This window comes from Corticium candelabrum, chromosome 11, assembly GCF_963422355.1.
Source record: "Corticium candelabrum chromosome 11, ooCorCand1.1, whole genome shotgun sequence".
Classification (NCBI taxonomy): domain Eukaryota; kingdom Metazoa; phylum Porifera; class Homoscleromorpha; order Homosclerophorida; family Plakinidae; genus Corticium; species Corticium candelabrum.
In genome coordinates, this window is record NC_085095.1 from 7,662,149 (window position 1) to 7,676,811 (window position 14,663).

General features: G+C 43.6%; 4 protein-coding genes across 5 annotated transcripts in view; 2 read left to right on the forward strand and 2 right to left on the reverse strand.

Moving 5' to 3' along the window:
- Positions 1 to 163: 163 nt before the first annotated feature.
- Positions 164 to 6,834, forward strand: LOC134187275 (radial spoke head protein 3 homolog B-like). Its single transcript, XM_062655391.1, has 8 exons — positions 164 to 276; positions 335 to 419; positions 481 to 768; positions 5,207 to 5,341; positions 5,398 to 5,550; positions 5,718 to 5,796; positions 5,869 to 5,955; positions 6,062 to 6,834. Exons 1-8 carry the CDS (start codon positions 164 to 166, stop codon positions 6,718 to 6,720), a joined length of 1,599 nt encoding a protein of 532 aa, XP_062511375.1. The 3' UTR covers positions 6,721 to 6,834.
- Positions 6,835 to 7,299: 465 nt separating this feature from the next.
- Positions 7,300 to 12,804, forward strand: LOC134186393 (radixin-like). Its single transcript, XM_062654360.1, has 13 exons — positions 7,300 to 7,458; positions 7,604 to 7,687; positions 7,897 to 7,992; positions 9,074 to 9,178; positions 9,237 to 9,326; positions 9,396 to 9,475; positions 10,176 to 10,259; positions 10,321 to 10,564; positions 10,991 to 11,264; positions 11,542 to 11,702; positions 11,762 to 11,854; positions 12,040 to 12,264; positions 12,397 to 12,804. The coding sequence occupies exons 1-13, from the start codon at positions 7,447 to 7,449 to the stop codon at positions 12,559 to 12,561; spliced, it is 1,713 nt and encodes a 570-aa protein (XP_062510344.1). The 5' UTR covers positions 7,300 to 7,446; the 3' UTR covers positions 12,562 to 12,804.
- LOC134186395 (G-protein coupled receptor 143-like) overlaps positions 12,797 to 14,663 on the reverse strand; it is a 4,938-nt gene continuing 3,071 nt past the window's right edge. For both annotated transcript variants that reach the window (XM_062654362.1, XM_062654361.1), the window contains exon 8: positions 12,797 to 13,119. In XM_062654362.1, coding sequence (XP_062510346.1) covers positions 12,802 to 13,119 — 318 coding nt within the window. In that variant the 3' untranslated portion in view covers positions 12,797 to 12,801. The remainder of the gene's footprint in view (positions 13,120 to 14,663) is intronic.
- LOC134186396 (uncharacterized) lies at positions 13,147 to 14,299 on the reverse strand. The gene has a single exon (XM_062654363.1). It carries the CDS (start codon positions 14,020 to 14,022, stop codon positions 13,369 to 13,371), a length of 654 nt encoding a protein of 217 aa, XP_062510347.1. The 5' UTR covers positions 14,023 to 14,299; the 3' UTR covers positions 13,147 to 13,368.

Below are 14,663 nucleotides of genomic sequence, written 5' to 3' on the forward strand. Positions count from 1 at the left end.
AGACTTAAACTGTAAATACAGTACCTCGCTATCCCGTACGTACAAACATCACGAGTAAGTTATACGGGAGTTCGTTAGTATACGGGACTTATACGGGACTGCTTTATACATACGGGATAAACAAGTATCCTCGCAACGGATTAGTAAGCGATACCTTGGCAACATGGCGGCAGTCGCCCCTCGAAAGTCGGACGCTGGGCACGACACCTACACATTCTCATCGCATCCGAGGACCGTGCCGCAGCGCAAGAAGTATCGCGACAACTACGAGCTTCAGTAAGGCATTCAAGACGGTTCCCTAACGCCTTGCGCTTTCATTCTCATTTTTCGCTAGAAACGAGTTCATACCGTACGGGAACATCATGTACGACCGTCGTATAGTACGCGGAAACACGTACGCTCAACACACATTACCAACCGTAAGCCATTCGTCTCGTTTCGAGTCGATTGTTTGCGAAAATGCTCAACTGTGTCTTGCAGACCGCACAGCCGGATCCGATTGAGATTCAACGTCAACAGGAGGCGCGCAGGAGAGCGGCAGCGCGTCGTAGAGCGCGGCAGCAGTTGAAGCCGAGAAGTCCCGAGCCTGTCGAGGGCAGGAAACACGTTGATGTTCAGACGGAACTTTATCTGGAGGAACTGAGTGATCGCATTGAGGAGGGAGATGCCGAGACGCAGACGGATGCGTTTCTTGACAGGCCGCCGACTCCGCTGTTTATTCCGGCTAAGACAGGAGTCGATGTGGCTACACAGATTGAAGAGGGAGATGTGAGATTCGCTTGAGTTTGTTTTTTGTTTTTTTGTGTTTGTTTGGATGTTGGTTTGGCAACAATCTGTTGTTGGTCTGTCTGTTTGTCTGTCTGCACGTCTGTCTCTCCGTCTGTTTTGTTTGTCTGTCCACTTGTCTGTCTGTCTGTCTGTTAATGTTTGTTTGTCTGTCTGTCTGTTTGTGTCTGTTTGTTTGTCCGTCTGTCCATTTGTCTGTCTGTCTGTCCATTTGTCTGTCTGTCTGTCTGTCTGTCTGTCTGTCTGTTAATGTTTGTCTGTCTGTCTGTCTGTCTGTTAATGTTTGTCTGTCTGTCTGTCTGTTTGTGTGTCTGTCCATTTGCCTGTCTGTCTGTCTGTCTGTCTGTCTGTTAATGTTTGTCTGTGTGTCTGTCTGTTTGTGTCTGTGTGTCTGTCTGTTTGTGTCTGTTTGTTTGTCTGTCCATTTGTCTGTCTGTCTGTCTGTCTGTCTGTCTGTCTGTCTGTCTGTTAATGTTTGTCTGTCCATTTGTCTGTCTGTCTGGCTGTCTGTTAATGTTTGTCTGTCTGTCTGTCTGTGTTTGTCTGTCTGTCTGTCTGTTTGTTTGTCTGTCCATTTGTCTGTCTGTCTGTCTGTTAATGTTTGTCTTTTTGTCTGTTTGTTTGTCTGTTCGTCCGTCCGTCTGTCTGTCCTTCTGTCTGTCTAAAATTCCTATATTTATACATCTTTGCTGATGCTTTCTATATACATGTATGCTAAGAAGTAATTCAGTCTACCTATCCTTCTAATGCTTAAAATAGCAGATGGAATCAGATATTACTAGTTGGTATCCGTAGGCGCCTCGCATTGGTGAGTAGCACACATTGCAAGGGAGTTTTTTACCGTCTACTAAAATGCCACACTTTAGCTAGACAATATGTATTTGTTGAAACCCAGTCATGGAACTATGCAAACTACCTAGTAATTTAGATTAAGTATCTAATCCTGGTAGGTAGTCATCGTGATCAAAACGATTGAAATGTGCAGTATAAGTATGCACCCAGTTTCGTTGTAGGTACTAACGACACTGGTATGGTATTTCAGGGTTCTTGTTACAGCGTGGTGCTGCGCCATGCTCCAGTAGGAGTGCACCACGCTCTGAAATGGTAGATTGGAGTCCAAGCTAAGGAATGTTTGAGAATTCCATACTACTGAAACACAATACTAAAGGTGACAATAGCCACAAATCCAGGCTCTTACAAAAGAACACGGGATGATAGCCTCGTTCCAGATGTGTACACCCAACAAAAGTGTTCGTTGCTGTCCTGGATGTGCTGCCTCTGATTCTAGTCTCGGGTGCCCTTCCAGTGACCTGGAAAGCACACCTTTTGTTATAGTCATGGCTTCATGCAAAGCATCACTATGGTCCATGTTAATCAATGCCTAACTAGACAAACTTTCTGTAGTTTCATCTATGGAACTTGCTATGAACATCGCTAAGAAGGGCTTACTGGCGATTAAAGTTGATTTTCTTGCAAGGGCACTTGAACGTATGTTGCACGGAATAACTACAATGCAAAGTCTACCTCACTTGAGATTGGCTCCAGTGCACATGTCCGACTGTAAAGAGCAAGGACTGCATGCGTCATGGACCCACCCATCCCACCATGCTCCTAGAAATCTCTAGCAAGGACCATGGTATTTACTGACATAGAAATTGATATCAGCAAACATTGACTATCAACAGTTTTAGATACAGCACAGTGTAGTAAAGGATTGATTGTAGTATGGGACGTGTGAATAGTTGACTGTAGGTGGCATTCAGCTAATAAAGGTGTTTCTTGGTTGTCAAGTACACACAATCCCTAGCTACAATACAAAAGGATGGGGCGACGGAAGTTCATGAGGCTTTTTTGTCGTCATTTGGTCACTTGCATGAATCGTTCCTATACTGATCTGTAGTTGGACACGGAAACGATTTTTGAAGTAGGTCTTATATATATATAATGAAACGTGGTCGTGGAGAGGAGAAATGTGAGGTTTGTGTGTACACACGGATATATACAGTACATATATATATATATATATATATATATATATATATATATATATATATATATATATATATATGATAGACTGAGTTGTCGATTTCGACAAATCTCATTTGTGGCTTTGACTGTGACTAAACAGCCCAATACGAGATCTGCATATGCAACCACAGATGTTACAAATGTATTGGGTGCTTTGATGACTGCCTGCTTTTCTGGTTTGTCGTTTGAATATTAGGGTTGCACAGCGATATTGCTCAAATTGGTCAATGGCAGTTCTGCACATCGATCTCCATAATGGCCTGTCAATAGCTATTTTCTCCCAAAGCTGAGAATTAATGTTGCAAGACTTTTTAGGTGTGTCTTTAGACTGTCCTTGAATCGTTTTTAGGACCTCCTTTTGAACGTACACCCTCCTTTATTTCTCCATAGAGCATGGCTTTTGGTATTCTCTCATCTTCCATATGAACTAGGTGACCCAACCAACAAAAATGTGCTGATAGCAAAACCTGTCAATCTATATTGCAGGTTTTAAGAACTTTCGTATTAGGAGCAAAGTCTTGCCATTGAATCCCAGCTATTTTACGTAGACACATCATATGGAAACGATCTAAGCTCTTGATAGGCTTGCGATGCAGTGTCCATGTTTCAGAACCATATAGTAGAGTTGATATAACAGCAGCACAATTTACATTGATTTTGGTTTGTAAACATATACCATGCTCCTGCCACAACCGTTTGGTTATTTTTCAAAAGCTAAACCTGCCTTTGCAATACAACAGGAGATCTTTTCATCCATTGTTAATTTTCCGTCATGTTACTTCCAAGATAATGAAATTTGTTCACATTCTTTAGAGGTGTGTCTTCAACCGTAACGATTGATTGTTCAATAGAGTTACCAGGTCTAACTTGTACCATTAATTCAGTCTTGTTCAAACTAATCACAAGACCAAATTTACATGCTGCATCAAACTCGTTATCAAAAGCATATATATATATATATATTATCCATCTTTGCTAATCTCAAGGAATCTTGCAGCCTTCGAGATAATGCTCGCCTAAACACTGTATCATCGATTCATGCCACAGCCTGGTTGCAGGCAATTCCAAACCCAAAGTTATGCCTCGCTATGTCTTCGCATGAATTTGTGATTGCCGTCAAACTCTGGCTGGGAATTCCTATCTTTCCAGATTTTCCCAAGGCCATACGTTGTATGTGTTGACATACAATTGATTCATTTGGAGATCATCTCCTTGGGTGTGGTCACGGGTCTCTACGATCCATACGTCATAATGCTCTTCGAGACATCATCTATCACACGTTACTTGTTGATGATGCTGGCTCACACCTTGAGGAGCGTTGCAGTAGCACTTCTTTCAATCGTCCTGGGGATGTCTATCATTCCAATTTCACAAACAGCAAGCCTGCTTATTTTGATGTTTCCATTTGAAATACCACGCAGCCTTCGTACATTATACCATCTTCAACTTTGGCTGGAGCTGCTGCATTTGCTGGAGAGGAAGAAAAAGATGCTCATCACCAAGCGGACGTTGAAGCTGCAGGTGGATGTTTCTACCCTTTGATAATTGAAACGTTTGGTTTTTGGACACCTGCTAGTTTAGCTAGACTAACAATAATTGCCTCTAAAACGATGACAAAAACTAGATTTTCATGTAGTCAAGCGTTTAATAGTTTGTTAGAACAATTATTTGGTCGTCTTCGGCAGTTTAATGCTAGAACAATAAATGATAGATTAGATTTAGCAGTGGATGTAGAGCAGTGGGATTTACCCACTGTGTAAATTAATATATACACCAAGAGCTCGATGGATTGCAATATATGACCACGCACCTTTCTGTTGTGTGTCCCGGATTAGAAGCCTTGCTATGCTCGGCAGTTAAACAATTGTTGTTATTTGTTCTACCATGTACAACAACCTTTTGATAAAATGTTGTTAGATTCACAACTATAAACCTGCACACAAGACATCTTACTCTAAATATAATAGCTTTTACATAAACAAAACTAAACTTCATAGTGCTTTACCGTGAACATTTACACAGTGACTGTGTCTTTCCTTATAGCCTTGAATCTCTAGACAGAACTTGGTTCTCTTGGATATGTAACATGTGATTGCATGCATATAACATGCTGTGGATGGAAATTTTGTTAACTGTTTGGTAATATACTTATTTTCATTCCTGTGTGACTTACATTGTGTACTAGTAAGTTGCAAAATGTCCAAACCAATTCTAGTTTGTCACTCGTTTAGATATTGATGTTTGACAAACTTAAAACTATTTCAAATGCTGCTGTTTGTCTGTCTACTTGTGTACTTCTCTGGTTGTTGTGTTTGTCTATATTTGTCCATCAAAGTTTCTTACATTTGTGTGGAGCCATCTGTGCACAAAACTTATTCCAAGTCATGTGTAGTTGTTTGACTTTGACATCGAAGTGAAACCTATTCTCGAAGTCCTGGTAGGCAAGACAATGGAACAAGCTTTGCTTGAAGTTATGGAAGAGGAAGAATTAGCTGCACTCAGGCAGAGACAACGAGAATTCGAACAAGTTAGTTGTTTGTGAGAGTAAACAGTTACCAATGTGGAGTAAAACGTTTTGTCTAGGTGAGACATGCGGAACTTGTGGAGACACAACGGAGGGAGGAGAAGGATCGTAGACATTGTGAGGAGAAAGAGAGACGTATGGCACAACAGAGACAAAGAGTTAAAGACGAGAAGGAGACACAACAGAAAATTGCAGCGAGAGCATTTGCACAGGTCGGCTGTTGTACTGTCGCTCTCTCTCTTTCTCGTTCTGTCTGTTTGTTTGTCTGTCTGTTTCTTGTTGTATCGTTTGGTAGTGTGTTCGTCTACATTGCGGCTCATCTTATAGTTTGTGGTCTCTTTTGTATTGATTGATTGTTATTTTGTTATGAATTACACAGAGCTATCTGGAAGATCTCGTTCCTTCTGTATTCAACACTCTTGATGTCCATGGATATTTTTTTGATCCTGTTGATCGAGGTTAGCTTGTTTGCTTGACTTGTTTGTGTTCTGTTGTTTAGTGTTATAATCTTTGTTTGTTGTGTCGTGCAGAGGTTGAGACATCGTTTATGCCTTGGCTGTTGGAGAAGGTTGAGCAGTCGCTGAAGCAGTCTACGACGTCGTATGCTATCTTAGACAGTAAGTAGCGAGTAAAATTGTTATATAACATTCTGTCACAATACGGTGCATGTTTTTGTCTCATAAGAATGAGAGTTATTCTGATTGTGTTGTTTATTATTTACAGATATTATTCGTGATGTTGTTCGTTTGCGAGCGTTTGCCTATCGACACCAGGCTCCTCCATTGTGGGGAAACTTAGAGAAAGAACTTTCTCCATCAGCTGAGACGGAAACAGAAACAGCAAAAGAACCAGAAAAATCATCAGCACCAGAAAAACCGGCAGAAACAGAAAAGCTAGAAGAACCAGAAAAACCAAGTGAGACGCCAGTGAAGACTGAAGAAAGACAAGAGAGTGAAGCTCATGCAGAAGTGAAGGACGATACACAATCCACAGCAGCAGCTACAAGTTTACCTACATCAGAGACAGCAGCAGACAAGACGGAGGAACAAAAGGAAGCAGCAGCTGAAAAGGAGAAGGATACAATAGGTGACGATGTTACAGAAGAGACAAAAGGGGCAGAAACAAAAGTAGAAACTGAATTAGAAGAGAAAGACAAGGAAGCAACAAAAGACGACACGGAAGATGGACAGACAAACGAACAGATCGACAAAGATAAGCCCGTAGAGGCAGCAGTATCTGATGTGACTGCAGAGGCAGATGAAAGTAAAGATACAAACAAAGTGCAGGAAACGGTCGATGGAGACGAAGCTGCCAATGGAGATGAAGCCGCCGATGGAGATGAAGCCGCCGATGGAGAAGACGAAGCTACTGCACAAGATTAGTGATTGATATCTCCGTCTTGTATTATTCTACTACTGTAATTTGCTGAGTTTGTATACCATTGCATGTTGTAAACAACAGATAGACATAGATAGTGTAACATCCATCTAAACTTACGCGCAAGTGGATGTAAACGTTTGTGTATCTTAGCGCGCGTTAGAAAACAAATTAAGAATACGATTCCAACACTTCACTAAAAATGATATACAAAAAGTGTAATCTTCCATGCTTATAAAATATTGCAAAGTATTTGGCACGTCAATTAACGCAATTTACAAGTTTTCTGTTTTTAAAAATTTGCAACCAATTGCTGTATTTTAATTATATGCCGCTTGTTTAGCAATAAATATATTAACTACACTCACAAATATTTGCATAAATGTGTGTGGTGTCATTTCAATTTTTTTAAATTTTTTAGCGTTTTCTAGGCGTGGCATTAGGCGTGGTATCACACCAGAGGCGTCTCCTGGTGATACGGCTCTGCATCACACGTGATCTATGACGTTTTTTGCTATAAATAACAACACATTCCAGACTTGCGTAATTTCCAGAATTCGAACCGACCGCGCACGCTCAGATCAGCCATCGTTCTAACGGTTAGCTAAACGCGTTGACGCCCATTTCGTGCGATACTTGTTTGCGACGTTGGCAAGTTGTTCTCATCTACCTCATCTCTTATCACCAGGAAAAGTCTATTCTCCTTGACAGATACACAATATTCACTCAACATGCCGAAAGCGGTAAGACCCCTGCACGTTCGACGGTTTTCTATTGGTTACCGCCCTACATCCACACACACAACCCGCTTCCGTACACAATGTGTAGCACACCGGCTACACTGTACATACACCGTGTAGCTCATTCTCTCATTGCGTTGCGTTGTAGGTCAATGTGCGCGTCACGACGATGGACGCTGAGCTGGAGTTCGCCATCCAGCCGACGACGACGGGCAAGCAGCTTTTCGACCAGGTCAGACGCTCAGCGGGGCCTCAGACGCGCCAAAACGCACAAAAATGCGCGAGAACGCGCCAAAATACGGCAAAAACGCGCGAAACAAGCGGAAATCCTCTCTGTCAGACGTCGCAGTCGACTGAGCGCTGGTGCGACGCCTCGTCGTGCGACGCTCTGCGCGTGTGGCATCGTTTTTTGCGCGGTTTGATGCGTATTGTGCTTTCTAGGTGGTGAAGACGATTGGCCTGCGTGAGATCTGGTTTTTCGGCTTGCAGTACGTTGACAGCAAGGGACTGACGACGTGGCTCAAGTTGAATAAGAAGGTCGGGAGAGAGAGGACGGGGAGGAGGATGATGGTGGCGCGTTGGGTTTCTGCGTTCTTGGGGAGTTTTGGGTGAAAGGGGCGTGGCGACGCCCCGCTTGAGTGATGGATGTTTTAAGTTTTTTGCTGCAGACACTGATTAGGGCTGAAGTGATTGGAGTTTTCTTTACAAAAAAATTTGCTACGTTTTTTGGGCTTGAAGTGATTGGCTGTTTTGGGTTTTTTGGTACACTTGACGTGTAGGGTTTCTAATTATTGTGTTACAATGTTGTTATCTCTGACTTGATTAGATGTTGTTGCTTTGTCTCTTTTTTTTTGTCTACACTTTTGACACTTTGGGTTGTAATTTTTTGTCTTTTTTGCTGCACTTTTGTGGCCTTTGTTGTGATCGAGTGTCTCATGTGTGTGTGTGTGTGTGTGTGTGTGTGTGTGTGTGTGTGTGTGTGTGTGTGTGTGTGTGTGTGTGTGTGTGTGTGTGTGATCTTATGTTTTTGGTGCCTCATTTTGGGCACGTTCGATTTACGGTTCTGGAGCTGGGTGTGTCTTAGAACTACTAGAACTGACAGGACTAGAGACTAAATCAAATGCTAATTCTGCTTTCAGAATCATACTATGCACGAGCATGCACAGATTCAACGTAATGGCAGCAACCGTTGACAAAGTGGCTATTGTTGCAGCAGTTCAGTTCAGTCTCTGGTCCAGACTAATTGACGCCGCCGCAGGACTACTAGAGTAACGTCTTCGCTAGATTCCGGGACGGTGACTGCTCAATTGGAATGCTAGAAACTCCTGATGGTCTCCAATCCTGACTTAGAATCTCACTTGAAGTCAGGAACAGGGCGATTGTAGCATCAGGTGTAAGTTCTCGCGGAAACGTCGGGGTAATCAAACGATAATAGGGCGTGGTCATGCCGTTAGAGTTTGAACTGTTGGAATTGTTCCGGCAGTTCCAGAACTAGAATTCTAGCAAATCGAACCGTAAATCAAACGTGCCCTTTGTCTCTCTTTACTATGCCTTTTGAGGCTTGAAGTGATTGGGTGTGTGACACCATCTTATTCATCTTCTATTTTATACTTCAAAGGTAGTAAGTCAGGACGTTCGGAAAGAGAGTCCAATGCAGTTCAAATTCAGAGCGAAATTCTTTCCCGAAGACGTCACTGAGGAATTGATCCAAGAAGTGACACAAGTGAGTGTACCATCGTTTGCCACATTATTGCTCATATTTTGAAATCATTTGGTCGTAGCGTTTGTTCTACTTGCAAGTGAAAGAATCAATTCTAACCGACGAGATCTACTGTCCACCTGAGACTGCCGTTCTTTTGTCATCTTATGCTGTCAGTGTCATATTGGGGAATTATGCATGTGTTTATGTGGTGATGTGTTGTTGGTCACGCCCCGTGCAGGTGCAGGCAAAGTATGGTGATTATAACAAGGATGTTCATGCTGCAGGCTTCTTGGCGAATGACAGATTGCTTCCTCAGAGGTGTGGCCGGCTTGACTTCTTGCTCTGTCTGTTTGTTTGTTTATCATTTGTTGTGTTTATAAGATTTATTGCCAGACTGTCTGTCTGTCTATCTGTTTGTCTGTCTGTGTGTTTGTTTGTCCATCTGTGTCTGTCTGTCAGTGTTTGGCTCTTTTTCTTTCATTCTGTCTCTGTGTCTTTTTGTTTGTGTGTCTGTCTGTTTGTCTCTGTTTGTTTGTCTCTGTTTGTTTGTAGGTATGTTTGTTTGTCCATCTGTCTGTCTGTCAGTGTTTGGCTTTCTTTTTCTGTCAGTCTGTCTGTTTTTGTCTAGCTGTTTGTCTATATTTCTTTTTGTCTGTCTGAATGTTTGTCTGTCTGCCTGTCTGTCTATGTTTGTCTGTCTGTCTTCCTGTCTGTCTGTCTGTCTTCCTGTTTGTCTGTCTGTCTATCTGTTTGTGTGTCTGTTTGTCTGCTTGTTTGTTTGTACATGTGTTTGTCTGTTGGTCTGTCTGTCTGTCTTTCTGTCTGTTCTGTTTGTCTGTTTGTTTGTCCAGCTGTTTGTCTGTCTGTCTGTTTGTTTGTCCAGATCGCTCTCTCTCTCTCTCTCTATGTTTCTTTCCTCTATTTTCAAGCATCTCATAATTGTATGAATTTATCCATGTTCACATGCCCAACTCATCCATTCATTCCACACCTTGATTGCACTTCGTGTTTCCAACAGAGTGATAGACCAACACAAACTGAGTAAAGATCAATGGGAGGAGCGTATCGTCAACTGGTACGCAGAACACAAAGGAATGCTCAGGTACACACCGACTCTCAGTATTCCCGAAAAATCATTATAAACCACAACCTCTCACAAACAGAGAAGATGCCATGCTGGAATACCTCAAGATAGCTCAAGACCTCGAGATGTATGGCGTCAACTACTTTGAGATCAAGAACAAGAAGGGCACCGATTTGTGGCTCGGTGTTGATGCTCTTGGTCTGAATGTGTACGAGCACGAGGATCGTTTGACACCGAAGATTGGGTTTCCGTGGAGCGAGATCCGTAACATATCTTTCAATGATAAGAAGTTTGTAATCAAGCCGATTGATAAGAAAGCACCCGTGAGATATTGTGTGTGTTGTGTGTGCCTGGTTTGTGAGAACACGTTTGACAGGCTTGCCATAGATTGTTTCTGTCTGTCTGGTTGTTTGTCCATTGTCTGTCAGTCTGGCAATACAGTGTGTTGTTTATCTGTCTGTCTGTTTGTTTGTCTGTTTGTCTCTCTGTCTCTGTTCATTTGTGTGTCTGTCTGTCCATTTGTCTGTCTGTATGTCCATCTGTCTGTGTGTCTGTTGGTCCATGATTTGTGTGTCCATTTGTCTGTCTGTCTGTCCATTTGTTTGTCTATCTGTTCATTGGTCTGTCTATAATTTGTCTGTCTGTTTGTCCATTTGTCTGTCCATTTGTCTGTGTGTGTCTGTCTGTCTATCTGTCTGTCTATTTGTCTTTCTGTTTGTTTCATTGTGTATCATGTATTGCGCTTTCAGGACTTTGTATTCTACGCTCCAAGACTGCGTATCAACAAACGAGTTCTTGCTCTTTGTATGGGTAACCACGAGCTCTACATGCGTCGTCGTAAACCAGACACCATTGAGGTTCAGCAGATGAAGGCTCAAGCGAGGGAAGAGAAGCATCAGAAACAGATGGAGAGAGCACAATTGGAGAAAGAGAAGCAAGCGAGGGAAGATGCAGAAAAGGATAGAGCAGAGCTGGAGGCAAGACTGAAGCAGTATGAAGAAGAAGCACTGAGTGCTCAAGAAGGTGAGCTTTTGTATGTTTGTCTGTATGTCTATTTCTTTGTATGTCTGTCTATGTGTCTGTTTGTTTGTCTGTCTGTTTGTCTGTCTGTCTATCTGTTTGTCTGTCCATCTATCTGTTTGTCTGTCCATCTGTCTGTTTGTTGGCCATCAGTCTGTCCATTTGTATGTCTGTTGTCTGTGCATTTGTCTGTCTATCTGTTTGCATGTCATATGTCTTTCTGTTTGTATACAACAACTTCATTGTCCTTCCTTACTATCTCTCTCTCTCTCTCTCTTAGCTCTGAGACTTTCAGAAGAGTCTGCAAAGTTGCTGGAAGATCAGGCACGTCAAGCTGCTGAAGATGCAAAGCAAGTACAAGAAGAAAGAGAACGAGTGGAGAAAGAGAAGGAAGAAGCACGACTCATGGTAGAATCAGCCTTGAGTGAAAAAGAGTCTCTAGTGAGTTTCTTGCATCGTGTTGTCACAATTTTGTAATGTTGTGTATTTGATCTGTACAGGCAGCTAAAGCACAGCAAGAAGAAGAAAAGGCTGCAGAAATGGCTCGTAATGCTAAGGCGAAGGCTGAAGAAGCAGCTAGACTGCAAGAGCAGGTGAAATTGAGTTGAAGCACCAAGTTGTGTGTGTGTGTGTGTGTGTGTGTGTGTGTGTGTGTGTGTGTGTGTGAGAGAGAGAGAGAGAGAGAGAGAGAGAGAGGGAGGGAGAGAGAGAGAGAGGGAGGGAGAGAGAGAGAGAGAGGAGAGAGAGAGCTTTCTAAATTGTCTGATTTGTTTTATAGCTGGAAGCTGCACGCAAGGAAGCAGAGAGGGCTCGCCTACATCATCAAACAGTAACAGCAACTCCACCTTCCATGCTTGTCAAGGAATCTGATCAAACTGAACATGAAGACACAGCAGAGGGAAGCTCAGAACTCGTGATGGACAGCAACGTGCAGGGCATAGGAAGTGAGCTTGAACGAGTCTCTCAGGCCGAGAAGAATAAACGAATACAAGAGCAGCTGAAGGTAAAGATACACACACACACACACACACACACACACACACACACACACACACACACACACACACACACACACACACACCTTAATTGTTCATGAGTCTCGGCTGGTTTATATAGTTTTCCTTTTGTTCATCAGACTTTATCCAGTGAACTGTCGGAGTCGAAGGACGAGTCAAAGACGTCACACATGGATAAGCTCCACATGGACAATAAGAGGAAGGGAATAGACAAGTACAAGACATTGAAGCTGATCCGGGCAGGCAACACCAAGCAGCGCGTTGATCAGTTCGAGAACTTATAAAGCAACAGACCACATAATCCGGTGCTAATCATGTTATTCACTGAAACCGTGGGCATCCTTCCTTGCCCCCTTTTTATCATTCGTGTGTATGGCTTGGTGTCGCAACCGTAGTGTGTATGTGTGTGCGTGTGCATGTGTGACTGCTGGTCGAGACTTGCGTTTTTGTAGCTGTCAAATTGTCTATTTTTTCACTAACAAGTGCATGTGTTTCATTGATTTAAATAGCATGTCTTGTATGGTTCACATCAGGTCGCTCGATCGTCGCGCTATCGACTCGTACGACACAGGAGACGAATAGTTGCCGTTTCTACTCGAAGTTGTCTCTCTACCCGAATGCTGAGGATTCGAAATCGACGCGTAGGTTTCTGTACATTGGCCGTCGGTGCTGCCACTTGCATACGATCCTTCCATCGAGTCTGGCGTCGTTCGTGAATAAAACATTGCAGTCTGTTCGTCGTCGTGTGTTGCTTCATCTGACGACACGAGACATCGACGCCAGAAATCGGTTTTGCTGTAGAGAAAACCGTTGAATAGAGCCTGCAGAGGGTTGACAACAGCCTAGAGAGATAAAACAGCAAACACTTTAGTCCTTTGAAAGCAATTGTGTATGAAGTATTACAGTAGGATGTCACGTATCTGAACACCCAGTTTGTAATAACCGAACGTGTAAGTGTACCGAACGGCCAGAGCCCTACAGCTCTGCAAACGGCCTTAGCCTTGTACCCAGGCCCTCTTGCATGTCTGGAGAAGAGGGCCTTGCAGGCCTCTAAGCTTGCATTTTCCGCTGCTGGCCATTGGCGACCAGGCCTAAACTTTTGGTCGCCAATTAGAAATTTTACTCGCCAGCCACTCCCACGCATACCTTTGGCTCAATTCCAAACCGTTCTTCCGTTGCAAGTCCAACAGAGGACGAAACTTTGTAAATGGCAGTTCCTCCTTAGCTATTGCGTACGCTGTGTTGATCTTTCCCAGCAGATCTACCATCTCCCTACCGTCACTGACGGCTTCTTGAGTTTCAAACCCTACCTGTATCGTTGCTCCTCTTTTCATCCCAAGGGCAGAGTCTCTGCAACTAATATGCCTCTTGCTTTTACCATGGGCAGTTACTGTTTCTCGTTTAAAGGTTGTCACGCAGCCCTTCGCAAATTCTGTGCTTCCTGCTTTGGCAGGAAAGGCACTGCAGTAAGAGCACGTCATAGCGCCGTTCTCATAACGCAACCAAGAGAACTCGTTCAGCCACCTCGGCTGAAAGTTTCTTTTCGTCTGTCTGCTGGATTCAGGCACACTTTCACTGCATGTATCGCTAGCACGCTCCAATGGCTCGCTGTTGATCATGACTCGGACGGGGGACGTACCGCTAGGAGATTGTGGTCTGTCTTGGTGCTCCTCTGTTTCATCACGCGGCTGCTTTGATCTTGAACTGCTGTTGAAGAAGTCTTCTATCCCTCGTACGCGCTTCATTATTGTACACTACACGTGCCGTTGCCACCAGTGACCCGGATGTGGCTCGGATATACCACTGCTATTAGTGCACGAGCAGGATGCGGAAACGTTCGGGTTGGCTATACACATGTAAGATCGTATTCCCTCGTGTCGCCAACGCCCATTGAGCAAAAAAAACGGACGGCGCCACTGGCTCATGTGACGGTTGGTCGCGATTGGCGACTTACTTCTATGATCTGCTCGCCAAGTTGCAGATTTGGTCGCATTTGGCGACCAAAACAGTCGCCACTTAGAGGGCTGCCTTGGTGGGGTACGAGGCTACAAATGGCCTGTGCCTCGGACTCATTCTAGCTTTGTTGCATGAGCAACCCAAAAAGCCACAGAAGAAGCTAAAACAAGTCGTTCGTTGATTTTGCCTCTTGGCATGGTAAAAGTGGTCTAGTAATACTACATGACAGCTCACCACACTGAGCCTTGAAGTTGCAGGTCTTTCAGGGTTGCAGGTGGTCGTCAATTTTGGAGCCAAATTTGGATGTTGCTGCCCAGTACCTGGAGCCCGGAGTCCTATATATGGAGCCAAGCCCTTGGACACCCAGAGGCTTGCTGCGCACTAGAGTCAACTCTCAACTGGCATGCTGCATACACTTGCTGTTAGCCCT

Excerpts from the sequence above, each read along its gene's own strand:
- LOC134187275 (XM_062655391.1), top strand. The coding sequence starts at position 164 with ATGGCGGCAGTCGCCCCTCGAAAGTCGGACGCTGGGCACGACACCTAC. Across the intron at positions 277-334 it reads CGCGACAACTACGAGCTTCA|AAACGAGTTCATACCGTACG; the intron begins GTAAGGCATTCA and ends ATTTTTCGCTAG. Across the intron at positions 5,797-5,868 it reads TTTTGATCCTGTTGATCGAG|AGGTTGAGACATCGTTTATG; the intron begins GTTAGCTTGTTT and ends TGTGTCGTGCAG.
- LOC134186393 (XM_062654360.1), top strand. Across the intron at positions 9,327-9,395 it reads TTCTTTTGTCATCTTATGCT|GTGCAGGCAAAGTATGGTGA; the intron begins GTCAGTGTCATA and ends CGCCCCGTGCAG. Across the intron at positions 12,265-12,396 it reads GAATACAAGAGCAGCTGAAG|ACTTTATCCAGTGAACTGTC; the intron begins GTAAAGATACAC and ends TTTGTTCATCAG.
- LOC134186396 (XM_062654363.1), bottom strand. The coding sequence starts at position 14,022 with ATGAAGCGCGTACGAGGGATAGAAGACTTCTTCAACAGCAGTTCAAGA.